Source organism: Dinoponera quadriceps, unplaced genomic scaffold, assembly GCF_001313825.1.
Source record: "Dinoponera quadriceps isolate SergipeBrazil2010 unplaced genomic scaffold, ASM131382v1 scaffold2094, whole genome shotgun sequence".
In the NCBI taxonomy this organism is placed as follows: Eukaryota; Metazoa; Arthropoda; class Insecta; order Hymenoptera; family Formicidae; genus Dinoponera; species Dinoponera quadriceps.
The window spans coordinates 767,035-781,223 of record NW_014557105.1 but is presented as its reverse complement, the minus strand read 5'-3'; the positions used below and the strand labels follow the sequence as shown (position 1 = coordinate 781,223).

The 14,189-nt window shown below is 39.2% G+C and overlaps 5 protein-coding genes across 15 annotated transcripts in view; 3 read left to right on the top strand and 2 right to left on the bottom strand.

The window, feature by feature from the left end:
* On the bottom strand, positions 1-1,939 carry LOC106748694 (snRNA-activating protein complex subunit 3). Of its 2 annotated transcripts, none has more exons than XM_014627489.1 (6): positions 1,696-1,939; positions 1,403-1,626; positions 1,119-1,293; positions 703-975; positions 385-629; positions 1-274 (listed from the first exon to the last, which is right to left on the bottom strand). In XM_014627489.1, the coding sequence occupies exons 2-6, from the start codon at positions 1,597-1,599 to the stop codon at positions 1-3; spliced, it is 1,164 nt and encodes a 387-aa protein (XP_014482975.1). In that variant the 5' UTR covers positions 1,600-1,626; positions 1,696-1,939. The 2 variants fall into 2 exon arrangements, with proteins under 2 accessions (XP_014482975.1, XP_014482977.1); XM_014627491.1 differs by having other exon boundaries at positions 1,403-1,607.
* Positions 1,940-2,096: 157 nt separating this feature from the next.
* LOC106748695 (protein SMG9) lies at positions 2,097-4,659 on the top strand. Its single transcript, XM_014627492.1, has 8 exons — positions 2,097-2,317; positions 2,852-2,892; positions 3,029-3,215; positions 3,306-3,605; positions 3,738-3,882; positions 3,993-4,119; positions 4,215-4,326; positions 4,451-4,659. Exons 1-8 carry the CDS (start codon positions 2,172-2,174, stop codon positions 4,527-4,529), a joined length of 1,137 nt encoding a protein of 378 aa, XP_014482978.1. The 5' UTR covers positions 2,097-2,171; the 3' UTR covers positions 4,530-4,659.
* LOC106748696 (protein Dr1) lies at positions 4,553-9,433 on the bottom strand. Of its 7 annotated transcripts, none has more exons than XM_014627494.1 (2): positions 9,327-9,433; positions 4,553-5,417 (listed from the first exon to the last, which is right to left on the bottom strand). In XM_014627494.1, the coding sequence occupies exon 2, from the start codon at positions 5,408-5,410 to the stop codon at positions 4,907-4,909; it is 504 nt and encodes a 167-aa protein (XP_014482980.1). In that variant the 5' UTR covers positions 5,411-5,417; positions 9,327-9,433; the 3' UTR covers positions 4,553-4,906. The 7 variants fall into 7 exon arrangements, with proteins under 7 accessions (XP_014482980.1, XP_014482981.1, XP_014482979.1 ...); XM_014627495.1 differs by lacking the exon at positions 9,327-9,433 and adding an exon at positions 8,845-8,945; XM_014627493.1 differs by lacking the exon at positions 9,327-9,433 and adding an exon at positions 8,740-8,830.
* On the top strand, positions 5,335-8,653 carry LOC106748693 (vascular endothelial growth factor receptor 3-like). The gene is made up of 8 exons (XM_014627488.1): positions 5,335-5,471; positions 5,768-6,150; positions 6,279-6,501; positions 6,610-6,770; positions 6,859-7,105; positions 7,189-7,359; positions 7,456-8,076; positions 8,197-8,653. Exons 2-8 carry the CDS (start codon positions 5,912-5,914, stop codon positions 8,620-8,622), a joined length of 2,088 nt encoding a protein of 695 aa, XP_014482974.1. The 5' UTR covers positions 5,335-5,471; positions 5,768-5,911; the 3' UTR covers positions 8,623-8,653.
* A 697-nt stretch (positions 9,434-10,130) lies between the features above and the next one.
* LOC106748700 (nuclear pore complex protein Nup98-Nup96) overlaps positions 10,131-14,189 on the top strand; it is an 11,617-nt gene continuing 7,558 nt past the window's right edge. The window contains exons 1-11 of one of the 4 annotated variants that reach the window (XM_014627508.1): positions 10,131-10,261; positions 10,361-10,639; positions 10,786-10,855; positions 10,940-11,161; positions 11,496-11,738; positions 11,860-12,063; positions 12,160-12,246; positions 12,821-12,997; positions 13,262-13,386; positions 13,454-13,766; positions 13,849-14,032. In XM_014627508.1, the coding sequence (XP_014482994.1) occupies positions 10,825-10,855; positions 10,940-11,161; positions 11,496-11,738; positions 11,860-12,063; positions 12,160-12,246; positions 12,821-12,997; positions 13,262-13,386; positions 13,454-13,766; positions 13,849-14,032 (1,586 nt within the window). In that variant the 5' untranslated portion in view covers positions 10,131-10,261; positions 10,361-10,639; positions 10,786-10,824. Of the gene's footprint in view, positions 10,262-10,360; positions 10,657-10,785; positions 10,856-10,939; positions 11,162-11,495; positions 11,739-11,859; positions 12,064-12,159; positions 12,247-12,820; positions 12,998-13,261; positions 13,387-13,453; positions 13,767-13,848; positions 14,033-14,189 lie in introns of all 4 variants that reach the window. The other 3 variants (XM_014627510.1, XM_014627506.1, XM_014627507.1) reach the window with 3 other exon arrangements.

The following is a 14,189-nucleotide window of genomic DNA, read 5'->3' as shown; positions in this document are numbered from 1 at the left end:
TTACTCATTTTTGATATTTCTTCGCTCGAGCTCCAGCAAATGTGGGTACCTATACGCTTTGAAGTTCCCAACTTTCTTGCCGTCGATATAATTGTACGACTTGAAACAATTCTCACAAAAGTAACTCGTGTCGTGCGGTATTCTGTCATGCTCCGTCAAGATCCAGTGCACGTTGAGTATCCCACACATGGAGCAATTCTTCCCAGTGGTGGGTTTTATCTTCTCTATTTTCGGGTAGGTGGATATCAACAAATCATCATCCTCGGTCACTAACCTTGCAGTATTAATTATAGCCGTTAAGAGATAATTTTTCTGGAGATTGAAAAAGCTGTGGTGCTCAAAGGATATGCCGATTCTTTCATAAAATAATATCGGTGAAATTACCTAGCATCGGACAGTACGATCAAATGCTCGCAACAGCCCTGATGTATGTACACCCACGGATAACCAAATCTCGCGCAAAGAGAATCTACTCGAGTGTCTTCCATCCTTGCAGTTTTAAATGGGCCCAGCCTATTGTTAATTGCCGCCCACTTTATTATAACATCACTGTAATCGTCGTTGTTCGCGTCTCTCATATCGTTGTAAAAGGTATCTTCGATAAAAAAGAATCCTGACTTATAGACATCCTATAATAGTAAAAAAAATTAGATTATACATTTCATGTGCAATTATCATGTAAGATATCAAGATGACACTTACTTTTGCCAATTTTCTCGTCTGTTTATCTGGATTCATACTAACATTTGTCATAATCGACAAATCAGATATGCACGTTATCTTCTTGCGAAGTTCGGTAAGATACTGACATCCTAATATCGATATGACAGATTTAATTCGAAGCATTTCAATAGTAGGTTTATAATACTTGCTACGATGTGTAAAGGAGTTAAATGGCTTGTAAACTTGAACGTAAACTAGAAAATCTAGGCCTGGTGTTACATTTTCGATACTGCTTTCCAATTTGTCATATATCTAAAAAAGAATAGTTTGTTATCTCATGTTGCTACTAATAAAAAATATGTACTACCTTAATTTCAACAACTCTTGCTTCAATTTGAACATATAACTGCTATCTTAACTTTTTTTGATATAATATCGCAAAAATAGTCACTAACAATTGGAATTCCACTTTGAGTATTATACTTCTGTAACAAGGTGATGTTACATTTCTTCAGTGCCTTGAGTGTCTCTAGTTGAGTATTATCTGAAATATTTTCAAGACATTTATCATGTGCTTTATCTCTGCTTCCTTCATCATTGACACTTTCTGCTGTCCTTAAATTATTGACACTACAAATTTTATCTCACCTTAACATTAATTATTCCTAAATTTCAACATAAAATTTTTTAAAATGAAGTTTGTTTAACATATAATAAGGTTTACCACTTGTAATAATACCTGCAATAATGTGACATTAAATCTAATCTTGCTTTTGAAAGTCCCACACCCATAAGTTGAAACATCTTTTCATCCGTTGATTGCTCCCTTTCGTAGCATACGGAAGACTTTAATAATGTACTATAATTCGAGAAATAATCTTTCGGAGAAATCTGTGGAGATGCTTGAGAGTTATAAAATCCATACACTTTATCCATTGTTACATCTACAAACAGTCAGTAGATCTAAAGTAGAGGAATAAAAATTATGAGAGAAAATATTGATATTATAAAATATTAAAAAATGACCATTACCTGAAGATATTTCTAATTAATCCTAACAGAATTATCTTCTTAGGACATGTAAACAAGCAATATTTACACGATCTTGTGCACTATGTATTATATCCGTTCCGAAATTCAAAACGTTTTCTTCTTTTTATTTTAACTTTAAGCGTCTGAGAGAGTCGGATAAGAAAAAAATCCAAGACTGTTGTTTGTTGATTAACTTTACGTGCACGAATTCGATGACAAAACAGGGTGCAACATTTTCCCCTCGAATGAGTCTTGCAACGTGGCTGGTATCCAATCGGAGAACTTGCCTCCTGCGAATCACTAGGAAATACGCTCTTCTATTGGACACTGAGTGAGCATCAAACTCATCGAAAGCAACGGGTATAACCAAAAGGAACACATGTGCGCTGTCGAGTGTAGTAAGTGACGAGCAGCAATAATATCAATACAAACGTGTGTAAGGAACCGTTGTGGACATACATTATTGTTGGAAGAAAATGTTGCCGGCAACACCGAAGGATTCAGAGAAGGATGGAGAGAATAAAACTTTAATTAAAATCGTTGAACGTCCAACGTTCATACTGAAAACTAGAGAAGGGGAAAATAGAGCTGTTTCGCCGAGTCAACGTAACGGACATAACAAGTATTGTACCGTTATATTTTTTTTTACCCTTGCTAGACAAATTTTGAATCAGGTCGGACAGAAATACTCGATAAAGTAACAATAAGAAAATATTATTTCTAATGAATGTTGTTTATGTCAGCGATACCGACAGTATTTAACTTAGAAAAAAAAAACACCTTATATTCCAAGGTTATATATACTAATCTTTTGTCTGGCCCTTTATCAGTTTCACCTGACTTTTATCCAGTGACAGTAATAGTTTTGTGTTTTTGTCATGGAAAAATTTTCGCTGTTAATATCCTATATTATAAGTTTGATAATTAAAAATATTTTTTGCATACAGTTAAATTTGTAACAGTGTTCAAAATAGATGTTGATCTATGTGTGCTTCTTATATAGTATTTCTTCATAAAAACTATTTATTTAAACATTTATATTTCCAATATTGTTCCACTTATTCTCCTTGGCTCTAGTTGATATATGTTGTTAACTATTGTCACAAAGTGTATAAAATTTAATAAATTATCTTATTTTTTTTCTTCTTATTTTTAGAAAGGATATTGATGTAGCAGCAATAGCAAAATCACAAGAATGTAAGTAAATTACACGTAACAAATATCTAACTGATATTAACAATATATCTGTTATATTTTATAGCCTATCATGTTACTGTATAGTAACATATCAATATTATCCAACAAAATAATATTAAAAAATTATGCATTTCAGCAATTCGTATACTTTCCACATATCCTGAGTTGATCAATTGTATCAAATTCATGGATGAAAACATGCAGCTGTGTGAAAATCCGTTAGAATATCTGTATGATCAACAAGACTTTCTTGTTGTTGGATGCTTAGGTACACAAAGTGTTGGCAAATCAACAATAATGTCCTTGTTAACGTCTGAATATGCGTATGTAACATATCACATTCGTAGTACAGATATGCTTTTATTAGTTTTAGAATTGAACTTGCAGTTTAAGAAATCTTATTTTGTACTTAGGCCGGACATCTTTCCTGTTCAAGATTTGTCGCATCACGAGAGCGCTACGAATTGCACCAGTGGAATAGATATATTTATAACTAAAAATAGAGTAATATATTTGGATACACAGCCGATTCTTTCCATATCTGCATTCGACAGTTCTACGTCGTCGTTCGATCAAAAGAAGGCCGCCTCCGATTTCACAAGCACCGAAACCAACTTAGAGCTACAATCGCTCCAATTTATGGCATTCCTGTTCTCAGTATGTCATGTTATCATATTTGTGCAGGATTGGTTCGTTGATCCGAATTTGGTGAGGTAATTATTAATTGGCTGGAAGAAAGCATCCGACGATCTTTTTTGATCAAGTAACACAGTCACACGTTGTGTTTTATAAATTTGACGATCAATAATTAGAATACCTTAGATATTTTTGTATATACATTGAAGGGTTTTACAAACGGCCGAAATGTTAAAGCCATCCTCGACAACCACCATGGATCAAGATTATGTAGAATATTACCCGCACCTTGTATTTTTACACAACAAGGCAGAACCGGGAGATTTTACGCCGTCGTCCATCAAGAGAATGAAGGTGCTTTATCGAACATACAGTTCATTTCAAAATATATATTTCAAGATACATTTAAAAATATAAAAATGTATACATCGGAGGCTTATCTGGTATACTTGATTCATTTTCAGGATTTTTATAATAAAACGTTTTCTAGTTCAAGATTGCAAACCCATAGCGGTATAGATATGAGTCAGGATTCGACGGAGAGTGGTTTAAACTTATTTTTGATGCCAGTTTTGAATAAGACCAACCAAGGTAGGAAACGCGAAAAATCAAAGAATATAAGTGTGTGTTTAGGACATTTATAGAGAAATTGTATGTGCTAAAATAATATTTGACATCTATTACAGACGAGGCATTTTTTGGAGAAAGCGAAAAATCTCTCGTAGACAAGTTGCGACGAAAGATACACGGAGTAACCAGAAATCCTATGACACCGTCCGTATTGACCGAGAAAAACTGGTAAGTCAAACAATATTCAATGACAGTATACGTACAAATTAACTAAATGTATGTGTACTAAATGTATTATGTATAGATCGCATGTGTGTATTGTATACAAAATAATACGTGTTCTTATCCGCAGGTACCATTACGTTTCGAAAGTCATGGAAGCGGTGAAAAAGAGCCACTTGTCTTCTGAATATGGAAGATTGATGCCTTGAACGCAAAAGAAAACACACAAAAGTACGATTTATTTGCTTTATTACTTTGTTTTTAAATAAATTATAACATTAAATTAAGATATTTAATGCACAGTTCAAATATGATACATGATAAAGTTTTTAAGAATAATCTATTCCTGCCATTCTTCTCGATTATTCATAAGAACATTTCTTCAGAAATAAATAGAATGTGTGGTTTCTCATTTAACTTTTCATTTCCATTTAATGGTCTCTCTTCAATTTCCGTCGTTTTATCTGTGAATTTTCTTTTCTCCACTACAGTTTCGTCCTATTTACGTGTCTCTTCGAAGGTAAAAAAGAAAGATAAAACTGACTACCCTTTTAATCATAAGTTATCGTCTCTGAATATTTTTCGCTTATGAGTAATCTTCTTGTTCACTGTAGGTTTGCGGCATGGTTGCCATTTGTGCAACAGCTTGCAACTGCTGCCATTGCTGTTGTTCCGCAACCGCCTGCTCCTCCCGTGCTTTAGCGAACAGTGCCTGTTGTTGCCGAAGCAATTCCTCCTCCGGAATCCCGAGATTTTCCAATCTAGTGCTCTGACGTCTCCTCTTAGCTGCTACTGCTTTGCAATCTCGCAGCACAGCCTCCGCTTCCGCGTTGTAATCACCGAAGCCTAATTTGTCAAGCGCCTGCAGTACGTGTTCCGCGTTTATCGTTTTCTTCTGCTGTTGATTGCAGATCTCGTTCGCTTCCGAGGATAAGAGATGGATGAACTCGGTGCAACAATTGAGAATGAGTTCTCTGGATTCGGTCCTGACTCGCACATGCGGCAGGATCTCCTTGATCATTTTGTTTATGGATGCGCGAGGGAGAGTGAGCTCGTCATCGTCAGTCGGAGACATCGCACCCGAGGCCATTTGGTTGCTGGAACGTTAAATAAAAGGGACAAAATAAAAACGATGTTATCACGAAATCTCGGTATATATGTTATGATCTGCGCGATAAATATGAATGCGTTGATTTTTTTTTTCCTCTTGCATTTATCTTCAACAGAAATCCAACACTTTGTTATCTCATATGATTTAATAATTATAATTACTGCGAATAATTTTGACTTCTCAATTTATTTATCTAGTTGTGGTTGTAGCAATTTTGCCACGTGTTATCGTCTTTGTGATAAAATTGCGGGATGTAAGATTAGAAGATAAGAGCTTATAAGAACCAGATAACACCTTAGGTGGGATTTGTCTGAACATTGCGTTTTCTCATTCAAGTGAGAGGGAACACTACGAGAAATTCCGCAAAAGGGGAAGTCTTCGTGTTGGTTGAGCAGTTGGTAATAAAAATGTAACGTAACAAAACATAAGAATCATGCGGCCCGCTCGGATTATCTGAATGTACAACGATCGTAAAATGAAATGTTCAGACAATACAAATGGATTTTAATACATGGCACAGTTATTCTATCACTTTTGTATTCCAACACATGGGCGATAAGTCCGAAGAATGCGGTAACATTTGCCGGGATTGTAAACAACATCACAGTGTACGCTCTGGAGGACAAGAGTTCTCTTGAAAGTGACGATATGTCAAAATCATTGAAACTTAACGTATCCTGGATGCCACCGAGTAAGGGAAGACAACCTTCTTCGTACAGGTGCACTACTTAACTTCTTAATAATAATAATAACAACTTCTAAAGATTACAAAATACCAAATATGTATATGTTTCAAAACGTCCGTGCAAATGTGTGTGTGTGTATATGTGTATGTGCATTCTTGCAGTATTATAGTAACAAGTATATCAAAGGAGACGGACGTGAGTAGATCGGAATGTACAGAAAACTCGGTATTGTATACCGTGCAGAACGTAACTCAACTCAGCCTGTTAGTGCCGCGAGACAAATTGCTGAACAGCATGCCGGAGATGCAGATTCACCCGAATTGTACGTACAAGATACAAGTGCATGCCAATCCAAGGGCTAGACCTGGTGGAGAGCTGCCGGAGGTAAATGTGTAAACAATCGAGCAAACTTTGTGCTATAAATAACCGAGAAGACCGAGACATCACACTTGAGTGTGATGTCACGTTCACGAGACGTCCCATTGCGCACAGGTGATATACACAGTTCCAGAATGTGTGGGGAGCAGGTGCGACTGCACAGGAGCAAGGAACACTTTGCCCGTCCCAACGGTGAGGGCGATCCAGACGACGGAGAAAGTTATCATAAACTGGAACGTCACTTCAAATTCTAACGTTCATTTCTATGAGATTAGGTAAGAACTTTTATCTTATCTATTCGTTTCATCCCTATCTCTCTCCCCCCTCCTGTTTTACCGTTTTTCAAAATACACCGTATTCCAGCATTGGTGTGCCAATTTTAACGTCAAAAGAAGGACGCACAGTGTACAATATCACCCAAATAAGTAAAGTGAACGTCGCAACATATACTTTCACCTGGGATTCCAAAATTCACGATCAGTATGTAAAAGTGAAGAGCGGATACGAGATATTTGTGACGGCGACAGATCACCGGGGTTGCTTGGGTACTCGAGGAAATTTTACTGTCGTTACTGCAGGCGAAATCGCGACGTCCTATGAAAATATCATAGTAATATCTTTTACCGAGACGGGGAAACGCACATTGTGTCGGCGAGTTCAGCACGCAACTGATGAGATGTATTTATGTTGCAGTGGATATCTAACGGCGTTATTGTCTGCATTATAGTATTAGGATTTACCTATCTTTTTATTGCGATACGCAGAGTACGCAAGAACAGAGCTGAGTATTTAAAATTTTTATTTTCGGATAGTAGGAGACAAACAATACCTGAACTTTCCAGGTGCAAGCCAGAATGGCCTGAGGTAAGTGGGAGAGTACTGAAGGATGTTGAGCTTTTGGAAAGTTTATCACGGTTAATATAATTCTCAACACGGCTTGATATCTTCTTTTCGTTCCAGGAGGCATGCTGCGAAGTGCGTGAGAACGATGAGTTCGAAGTCCCGTATAAATGCATAAATCTCAAGTATGAGCTGGACAATGGCCAGTTCGGCAAAGTGTACTTGGGCAAAGGCCAGTTCGGCAAAGTGTATCTGGGCAGTTTGAACAATAATGTTGATACGTTGGTGGCCGTGAAAATGTCACAGTGCTCTGACGCGTCGAACGAGCCCGAAGCCCGACGCCAACTATTAGAAGAAATCCAAACGATGAAGAAAACTGGCCCTCATCCGCATCTAGTGAGCCTCATAGGCTGCTGCACTTCCCCGGATAATCCTATATGCATACTCTTAGAATACATGGAAGGTGGGGATTTGCTCGCATATTTGCATTCTAGAAGAAAGACAGAGTCAGACGCGATACCTCTGTGCGACGATGAAGAACCCGTTTCCAGGTACGTGAATATCATTGAAAGGGACAAATCCGAGGACGGAGATTTACAGCACGATACGATTGAGAAGCAGCAGTTTTTAAAATTTGCCCTCGATATCGCGAGAGGGATGGAACACCTCGAAGATACGGACATCATACACAGGGACTTGGCAGCGAGAAACATTCTTCTCACCTCTGACCTGACGCTGAAGGTAACTGACACTTGCGTCGCTACATATTTGTGTGAAAAATGGAACATTTGAGAAATAAATCTCAATAAATACACAGATGTAATTTTGCAGTGCAATTTCTAAATTCTACCGAACTTGCAGGTTTCCGACTTTGGCCTGTCGCGAAATGGAATATACGTGATAAATAATGTGGACGGCAAAGTACGCCAACTTCCAATACGCTGGATGTCACCGGAGGCTGTACGCGACTATACTTTCTCCTCCAAGAGTGACGTGTGGTCATTCGGCATCGTTCTTTGGGAAATCGGAACTTTGGGTGCATTTCCATATCCTAGCATACAAGACAAAGACTTGCTACGTTACTTGGCTCGGGACAAGTGTCGTTTAGCGCGTCCCGATACTACTTCTCACGACATATATGAAATTATGTGCTCCTGCTGGAACACATCGCCGCAGAAGAGGCCTAGTTTCGCGCAACTTGTCGTCGACCTACAAACACTGAGAGAATCCTCGCACTCGGCACACGAGACCAGTAATCCTTGTTACATGTTATCACTGTCACAATAGTTCGCAAAGTATTTCTAGAAAGTGGATTTGTACTTGCATGCATTATATATAGGAGACAAATTAAAATACAATCTGATTCTTAGGATAGGTTATAAAGCGTCTCGTATCGAACATTACCCGATCCACGTAAATTCATGCGACAGAATTTACGTTTCTACGTTACACAACGAGAGTTAATAATGAGAATACATATATATTACGTGCAATGAAACATAGTTTTACCAAAAGAACAGTACTCCAGTAGGATAGTATCAGTAGGTCTGTTCGTTTTCGCTGCACCACTGAACTAGGCAATAAGTTGAAATGAGAAAACATATACTTGTCTCGCTTCAACTTATTGCACTAGTTCAGCAGTGCAGCGAAAACGAACAGACCTCATAACATAGTGAGCAGCAAACCTTTTGTAATGAGGTCAGTTCAAAAGACAAGAATCTTGCTTTATCAGAGTTATTTTGAAATATCGGGCAAAGGAATCAGGCTTCAACAATCGTATAATTGGGTGAAACTCAGTGAAAAATGCAGCTGAATCGGCACCGTTATTTAAGAGCTTATGTTTAACACGTGTTTTAGCCAATATTTATCGATCGCTGAAACATATAAAAATGCCGAAGTAATCATTCGGAAGCGTTGTTTTTCTATACATTAAAGCGACGATCAGACCTGGTTTTACACACGTTTTTCAACAATAGCGAATAAACACTTACGTTACTCGATAAAACCTTATGAAATTTGCAATTAATTGCTAATCTTGACGCTGCACCCGTAATTATATGCTCGTAATACTGTTGCAAAAGTTCAAACTCCGCAACATGAAAACAACTATTTTACTTACACGTGTCATGGGTAGATTCGTTCTTTTATCCTTGTTTTATATCCAACAAGCGATAAAGATAGAATGACGTTTTAGTGCCAGTGTCGCCAAATCTCAAGAAAAAGAGTAACTAGTCAATATTTTAAAACCCTCAGGGAGAATTCACACTTTGACGGTAAAGCAAGAAAGCAGCGGCCAATCAAAACTCTCGCTGGTTATAATCAATAGATAAAGCAGAAACTACCAGCGCGAATTCTGATTGGCTGCTGCTTTCTGATTTTCCGTCAAGGTGCAAATTCTTCCTAACCAGTTCAGTTAAAAAGAACAGACCATAGATTATTAGTACTGACAGTGAATATCGGAACGCATTCTAAAGCCTGTATCGGACTACGGATTCGGATTGAGATTCAATTGAAATCTGGCCAATCGAAGCAAGATCCACTAAAGTTTGAGTTTAGCGACCTTTGCTCTGATTGGTCAAGTTTTAACTCAATCCTAATCCGTAGTTCGATACGGGCTTCAATGTCGATGACTCTCATGCTTCTATCCGCATCTTACAAAAGAAAACGGAACGCATCCTTGGTTGCGAATTACGCCAAAAGAATCGCTGCAGTCGCGAGACCGAAATCGAATGTGCGCATGTTCCCGACCGTTACATATAGCTGCCAGTGAAAATCTTTCGGTGACTGTTGGTGACTGTTGGTGCCTGTGGCATGCCATTTTAGATGAAATTGCGCGCAATTTGCTGTGACGTATTGCGAGTGTTGTGTGAAAGATACGTATTTTCATGCTTCGTATTTACATAAATTCCGTCTAGCTTTTTAACGGGTGAGTAAAAAAAGATCGAGTGAGACGTCGACGATAACAATTTAGCCGTTCGGGCCGTACTGAGGCCGCCGAAGTATTTACGGTTTTCTCTTTCCCCAGCAATGGAGGACCGTCGTTATTAACCAAGCGGATTCCAATGGATCGCGCTTGTTTTTCGCTCGAGCTGTAAGAAATGGAGGGATATCACGCGTTCTTGGCTTCCGATAGTGTTTCCGACGATACACACGTTACGTTGAAAATAGTCAATAGGGAGTGATATCGGGTGCGCTATTGTCAAGCGGCTATCGTAGACTCACGCGGAGCAACTGGTTGAGTCGGGCAGTGACTTGAATTGCGTTTATCCGAGTCTGTTGTTGGCTCTTTCTCCGATAACATTGGGTGAACAGTAATTATCAGTAATTATCTTATCGTAATCATCTTATTTGATCTGTTACAAACAATGAACCTTATTTTCTCACTAATCATATCAGTAACATTATGCATAACGTACGATGCCTGTGACGCAAGACTCGTTTTCATTTCAGACCGAGAATATCCGCCGTAGCTTGACGATCTCTGCGAGAATGTTCGGGCAAACTGGAAATACGTCGTTCAGTATGTTGTATTTGTGCATAAATATCACTCGAACAATGGAATATTAGGAAAATTGTGAATCTCTAAAGTTCGTCCTTCTTTCAGGTGGATTTAATACAGCAACGCAAAACAGTCCGTTCGGTCAATCCGCATTTGGTAAACCCATTACTACAACAAGTTTTGGTAGTGGCGCAACACCCGTCTTTGGTAGTAGTACTTCACTCTTTAATTCTAAGCCTACAGGTTCTACCACAGGTGGCTTGTTTGGCAATACCACAACGCCACCAGCATTTAGACAGCCAACTAGTACCCAACCATCTTTTGGAGGTAGCGATTTATAAGCTGTTTCATTTGCATGTACAAAGTAAAGAAAACAAAAAAAAAAGAAAAAGTATTCTCTTTTTACATATTCTTCATTCGAGCACTCATGCATCTGAAACACTTTAGTTACTGTGTATCTTTCGCGACGACGCCATAGTTGGTTCTGATTATTGCTCCAAAGGTTTTGTTGCACAATTCCTGTGAAATTCCCGGTGAACCTTTTCTATACGTCGAGCGAATCTTAAATTAACGATCCACAAACGTAGGCACGGCAAATACATAAGTCCTGTGGGATGGTGATATCCGCGGCATGTCGTTAACTTGTTTCTTTTTATTGCAGGCTTCGGAACGACGAATACAAGCACCAACCTCTTCGGCACTCAGCAGAATGCGACGTCAAATCTTTTCGGCTCCAGTTCCGGAACTTCGGCGTTCGGCCAGGCGAACAAGCCTGCTGGTTTCAGCTTTGGCACGACGTCTGGAACCAATCTGTTCGGGCAACCGCAACAACCCGCGCAACAAACCACTCCATTCGGCCAACAGAACACCACCACGAATACGAATCTTTTCGGTACGAACACAGGTAAGAAAGCTGCAACTCCGATCAATCGCACATCAAATACCGGTTAGTGATATGAGAAGCTACCAGATGAGCTCACGAGATACTCGGTAGCTACATTATCTTGTATCTCCTCTCCACTCAGGCTTTGGTAACAGCAACACCACCACCACAGTACCAATGGGCACTGTAGTGAAATTCACACCTGTCGTAACAACCGATTCCATGTCCAAAAACGGGATATCGCATAGTATTTCGGCCCGTCATTGTTGCATCGTGGCTATGAAGGAATACGATTCGAAGTCGTATGAGGAATTACGTTTCGAGGATTATCAAGTGGGGAGAAAAGGTACGGTTCTGTTTGAAAAAGGTACACTATATGATACCCGATTTAACGTTGCGAGACAATAGGCGGAATACTTATTCATCGTTCTGTCTTCGTCAGGTCCGCAAAATACTGGTCTCTTTGGAACACCGGCGCAGCCATCGCCATTCGGCAACACAACGGCTGGTACTAGCACAGCTGGTACAGGTAAGTCGCACAATATGAAGAAGAATTCTGTACTATCAATACCGTTTTTTTTTTTTATCGCACAGTAGTCACAATTATAATTTAGAAGACGAAAAAACCCGATTTTTTTACATTTTTCCGTAAATCTTTTCTGTTTCTTTCTCAAGGATAAAAACATTCGTTTAGAAAGATTCACGTGCGTTCAGTCAAAACCTGCCATATTCTTTCCGTAAAGAAGATAATCGTATATACTAAATTGAAATTAAATGAGGCTAATATGTTTTATGTTAAGTAGTATCGTTGCTTTAACTTTATCTTAAGCAATGTCATCGTTCGACATATAACATGTCGACTTCGTTTAATTTCAGTTAAATACAAGCAATTTATTTTTTTTACGGGAAGAAGTAAATGTGGCAGGTTTTAACCTAACACATGTGAATTTTCCTAAACGAATTCGTTTATCCTTGGGAAAAGAAACCGAGAAGATTCGAGGGAAAAATGGGAAAAACCAGTTTTCATAACTATAGTTACACAATGTTTTTATGCGCTTGTAAAACGTACAAAGCGTTTAACGTATGTATTTCGTTCCTCGCAGGATTTGGATCGATGACCGGAGGATTCGGCACCACTAGCCAGTCGGGATCGACCGGACTGTTCGGAAAACCCATCACTAATTTCGGAACACCAGCGACTACAACCAACAGCTTTGCGTTCAATTCCACGTCCGGCACGAATCTGTTCGGCACCAACTCTCAGGCGAAGCCCTTCGGCAGTAAGTTACATTTGCACCATATAATGCAGCCGATTACAAATTCCAAATCTCGTAAACCGGTCAATTCAATGTCCGGTATAATTTTATTACCTAATTTTTCACATGAATCGTGCTTACCTGACAAATCTGAAGACACTTTCCAATATATCCTCGTATAAATGACTCGTGCTCTTTTAGCAGCGTGTCATCCAAATCATATCCCACCGTTCGCCTAATCTGTGTTGTCTTAGAAAAATATAAATAGTTTTATGCACATTTGTACAGCAGCTGCACCAACGCCGCTTTTCGCAACCAGCAATACCAACCAAACCGCTGGCACAGGTTTCGGCATTAATACCGGACAGAGCACCGGTTTTGGATCGGCGTTTGGCTCTACGCAGCCCAACCAGGTAATGTACAGGTGATATCCGATACCAAGTGAGAACCAAAACTATCCTAACACACGTTTGTCCACAGAGCATCGGACTGTTCAGTCAGAACAAGTCCGCCTTTAATATCCCATCGACGTCGACCAGTACTGGTTTCACTGGTTTCGGCCAAGCTGCGTCGAACAACACCACTACACCGTTGTTTGGCAACAAAACAACCACTACCGGATTTGGGACGACATCTACGTTCGGCACAGCTGCACCCTCGGCGTTCGGAACCAACACGGGCTTCAATTCCGGCCAGAACACCGGATCCTCGTTGTTCAACTCGTCCTTCAAGCCAGCCGGACAAACGTCGGGATTTTCTTTCGGGAACACATCCACATCCTCAACTGGACTTGGTGAGTTAATCTGGCTTGAAGTGTGAGGATTTTCCATAGTAATCGATATGCACGGTTAATTGATCGTTGCGATGTTGAGCAGGTACGAACACTGGTTTGAACCTGGGCGGTGGCACCTCGTTGTTCGGACAGCAAAAGCCAGGCAGCTTGTTCGGAAATACCGGGAGTAACACGACCTTCAATAATCCTGGATCTTTTGGAACCTCTACTTTCGGAACGAACTCCAATATGATGTCCGGATTAGGAACAAATTTACTTAACGGAGGGTAACTCGATGTTTACACTGATTACTAGCTTTGTTAGCTTAACTAATTTGAAGTATGATTTACTTTTATAATTATTGTAATAAATTGACTAAGTAAATGTATACATTAATACATATATAATTTATTATTAAATTAATTTTTATTTTATTTAAAAATA

What these genes read in the sequence shown, in the direction of transcription:
- LOC106748696 (XM_014627494.1), bottom strand. Translation starts at nt 5,410, where the DNA reads ATGGCCTCGGGTGCGATGTCTCCGACTGACGATGACGAGCTCACTCTC.
- LOC106748693 (XM_014627488.1), top strand. Translation starts at nt 5,912, where the DNA reads ATGTTCAGACAATACAAATGGATTTTAATACATGGCACAGTTATTCTA. An exon ending in GCAAGCCAGAATGGCCTGAG is followed by an intron (nt 7,360 to 7,455) that starts GTAAGTGGGAGA and finishes TTTTCGTTCCAG; the next exon opens with GAGGCATGCTGCGAAGTGCG. An exon ending in CCTCTGACCTGACGCTGAAG is followed by an intron (nt 8,077 to 8,196) that starts GTAACTGACACT and finishes CCGAACTTGCAG; the next exon opens with GTTTCCGACTTTGGCCTGTC.
- LOC106748695 (XM_014627492.1), top strand. Translation starts at nt 2,172, where the DNA reads ATGTTGCCGGCAACACCGAAGGATTCAGAGAAGGATGGAGAGAATAAA. An exon ending in CAACGTAACGGACATAACAA is followed by an intron (nt 2,318 to 2,851) that starts GTATTGTACCGT and finishes TCTTATTTTTAG; the next exon opens with AAAGGATATTGATGTAGCAG. An exon ending in TTGTTAACGTCTGAATATGC is followed by an intron (nt 3,216 to 3,305) that starts GTATGTAACATA and finishes TTTTGTACTTAG; the next exon opens with GCCGGACATCTTTCCTGTTC.
- LOC106748694 (XM_014627489.1), bottom strand. Translation starts at nt 1,599, where the DNA reads ATGGATAAAGTGTATGGATTTTATAACTCTCAAGCATCTCCACAGATT. An exon ending in TTAATGTCACATTATTGCAG is followed by an intron (nt 1,294 to 1,402) that starts GTATTATTACAA and finishes TAAAATTTGTAG; the next exon opens with TGTCAATAATTTAAGGACAG. An exon ending in AGACGAGAAAATTGGCAAAA is followed by an intron (nt 630 to 702) that starts GTAAGTGTCATC and finishes TTACTATTATAG; the next exon opens with GATGTCTATAAGTCAGGATT.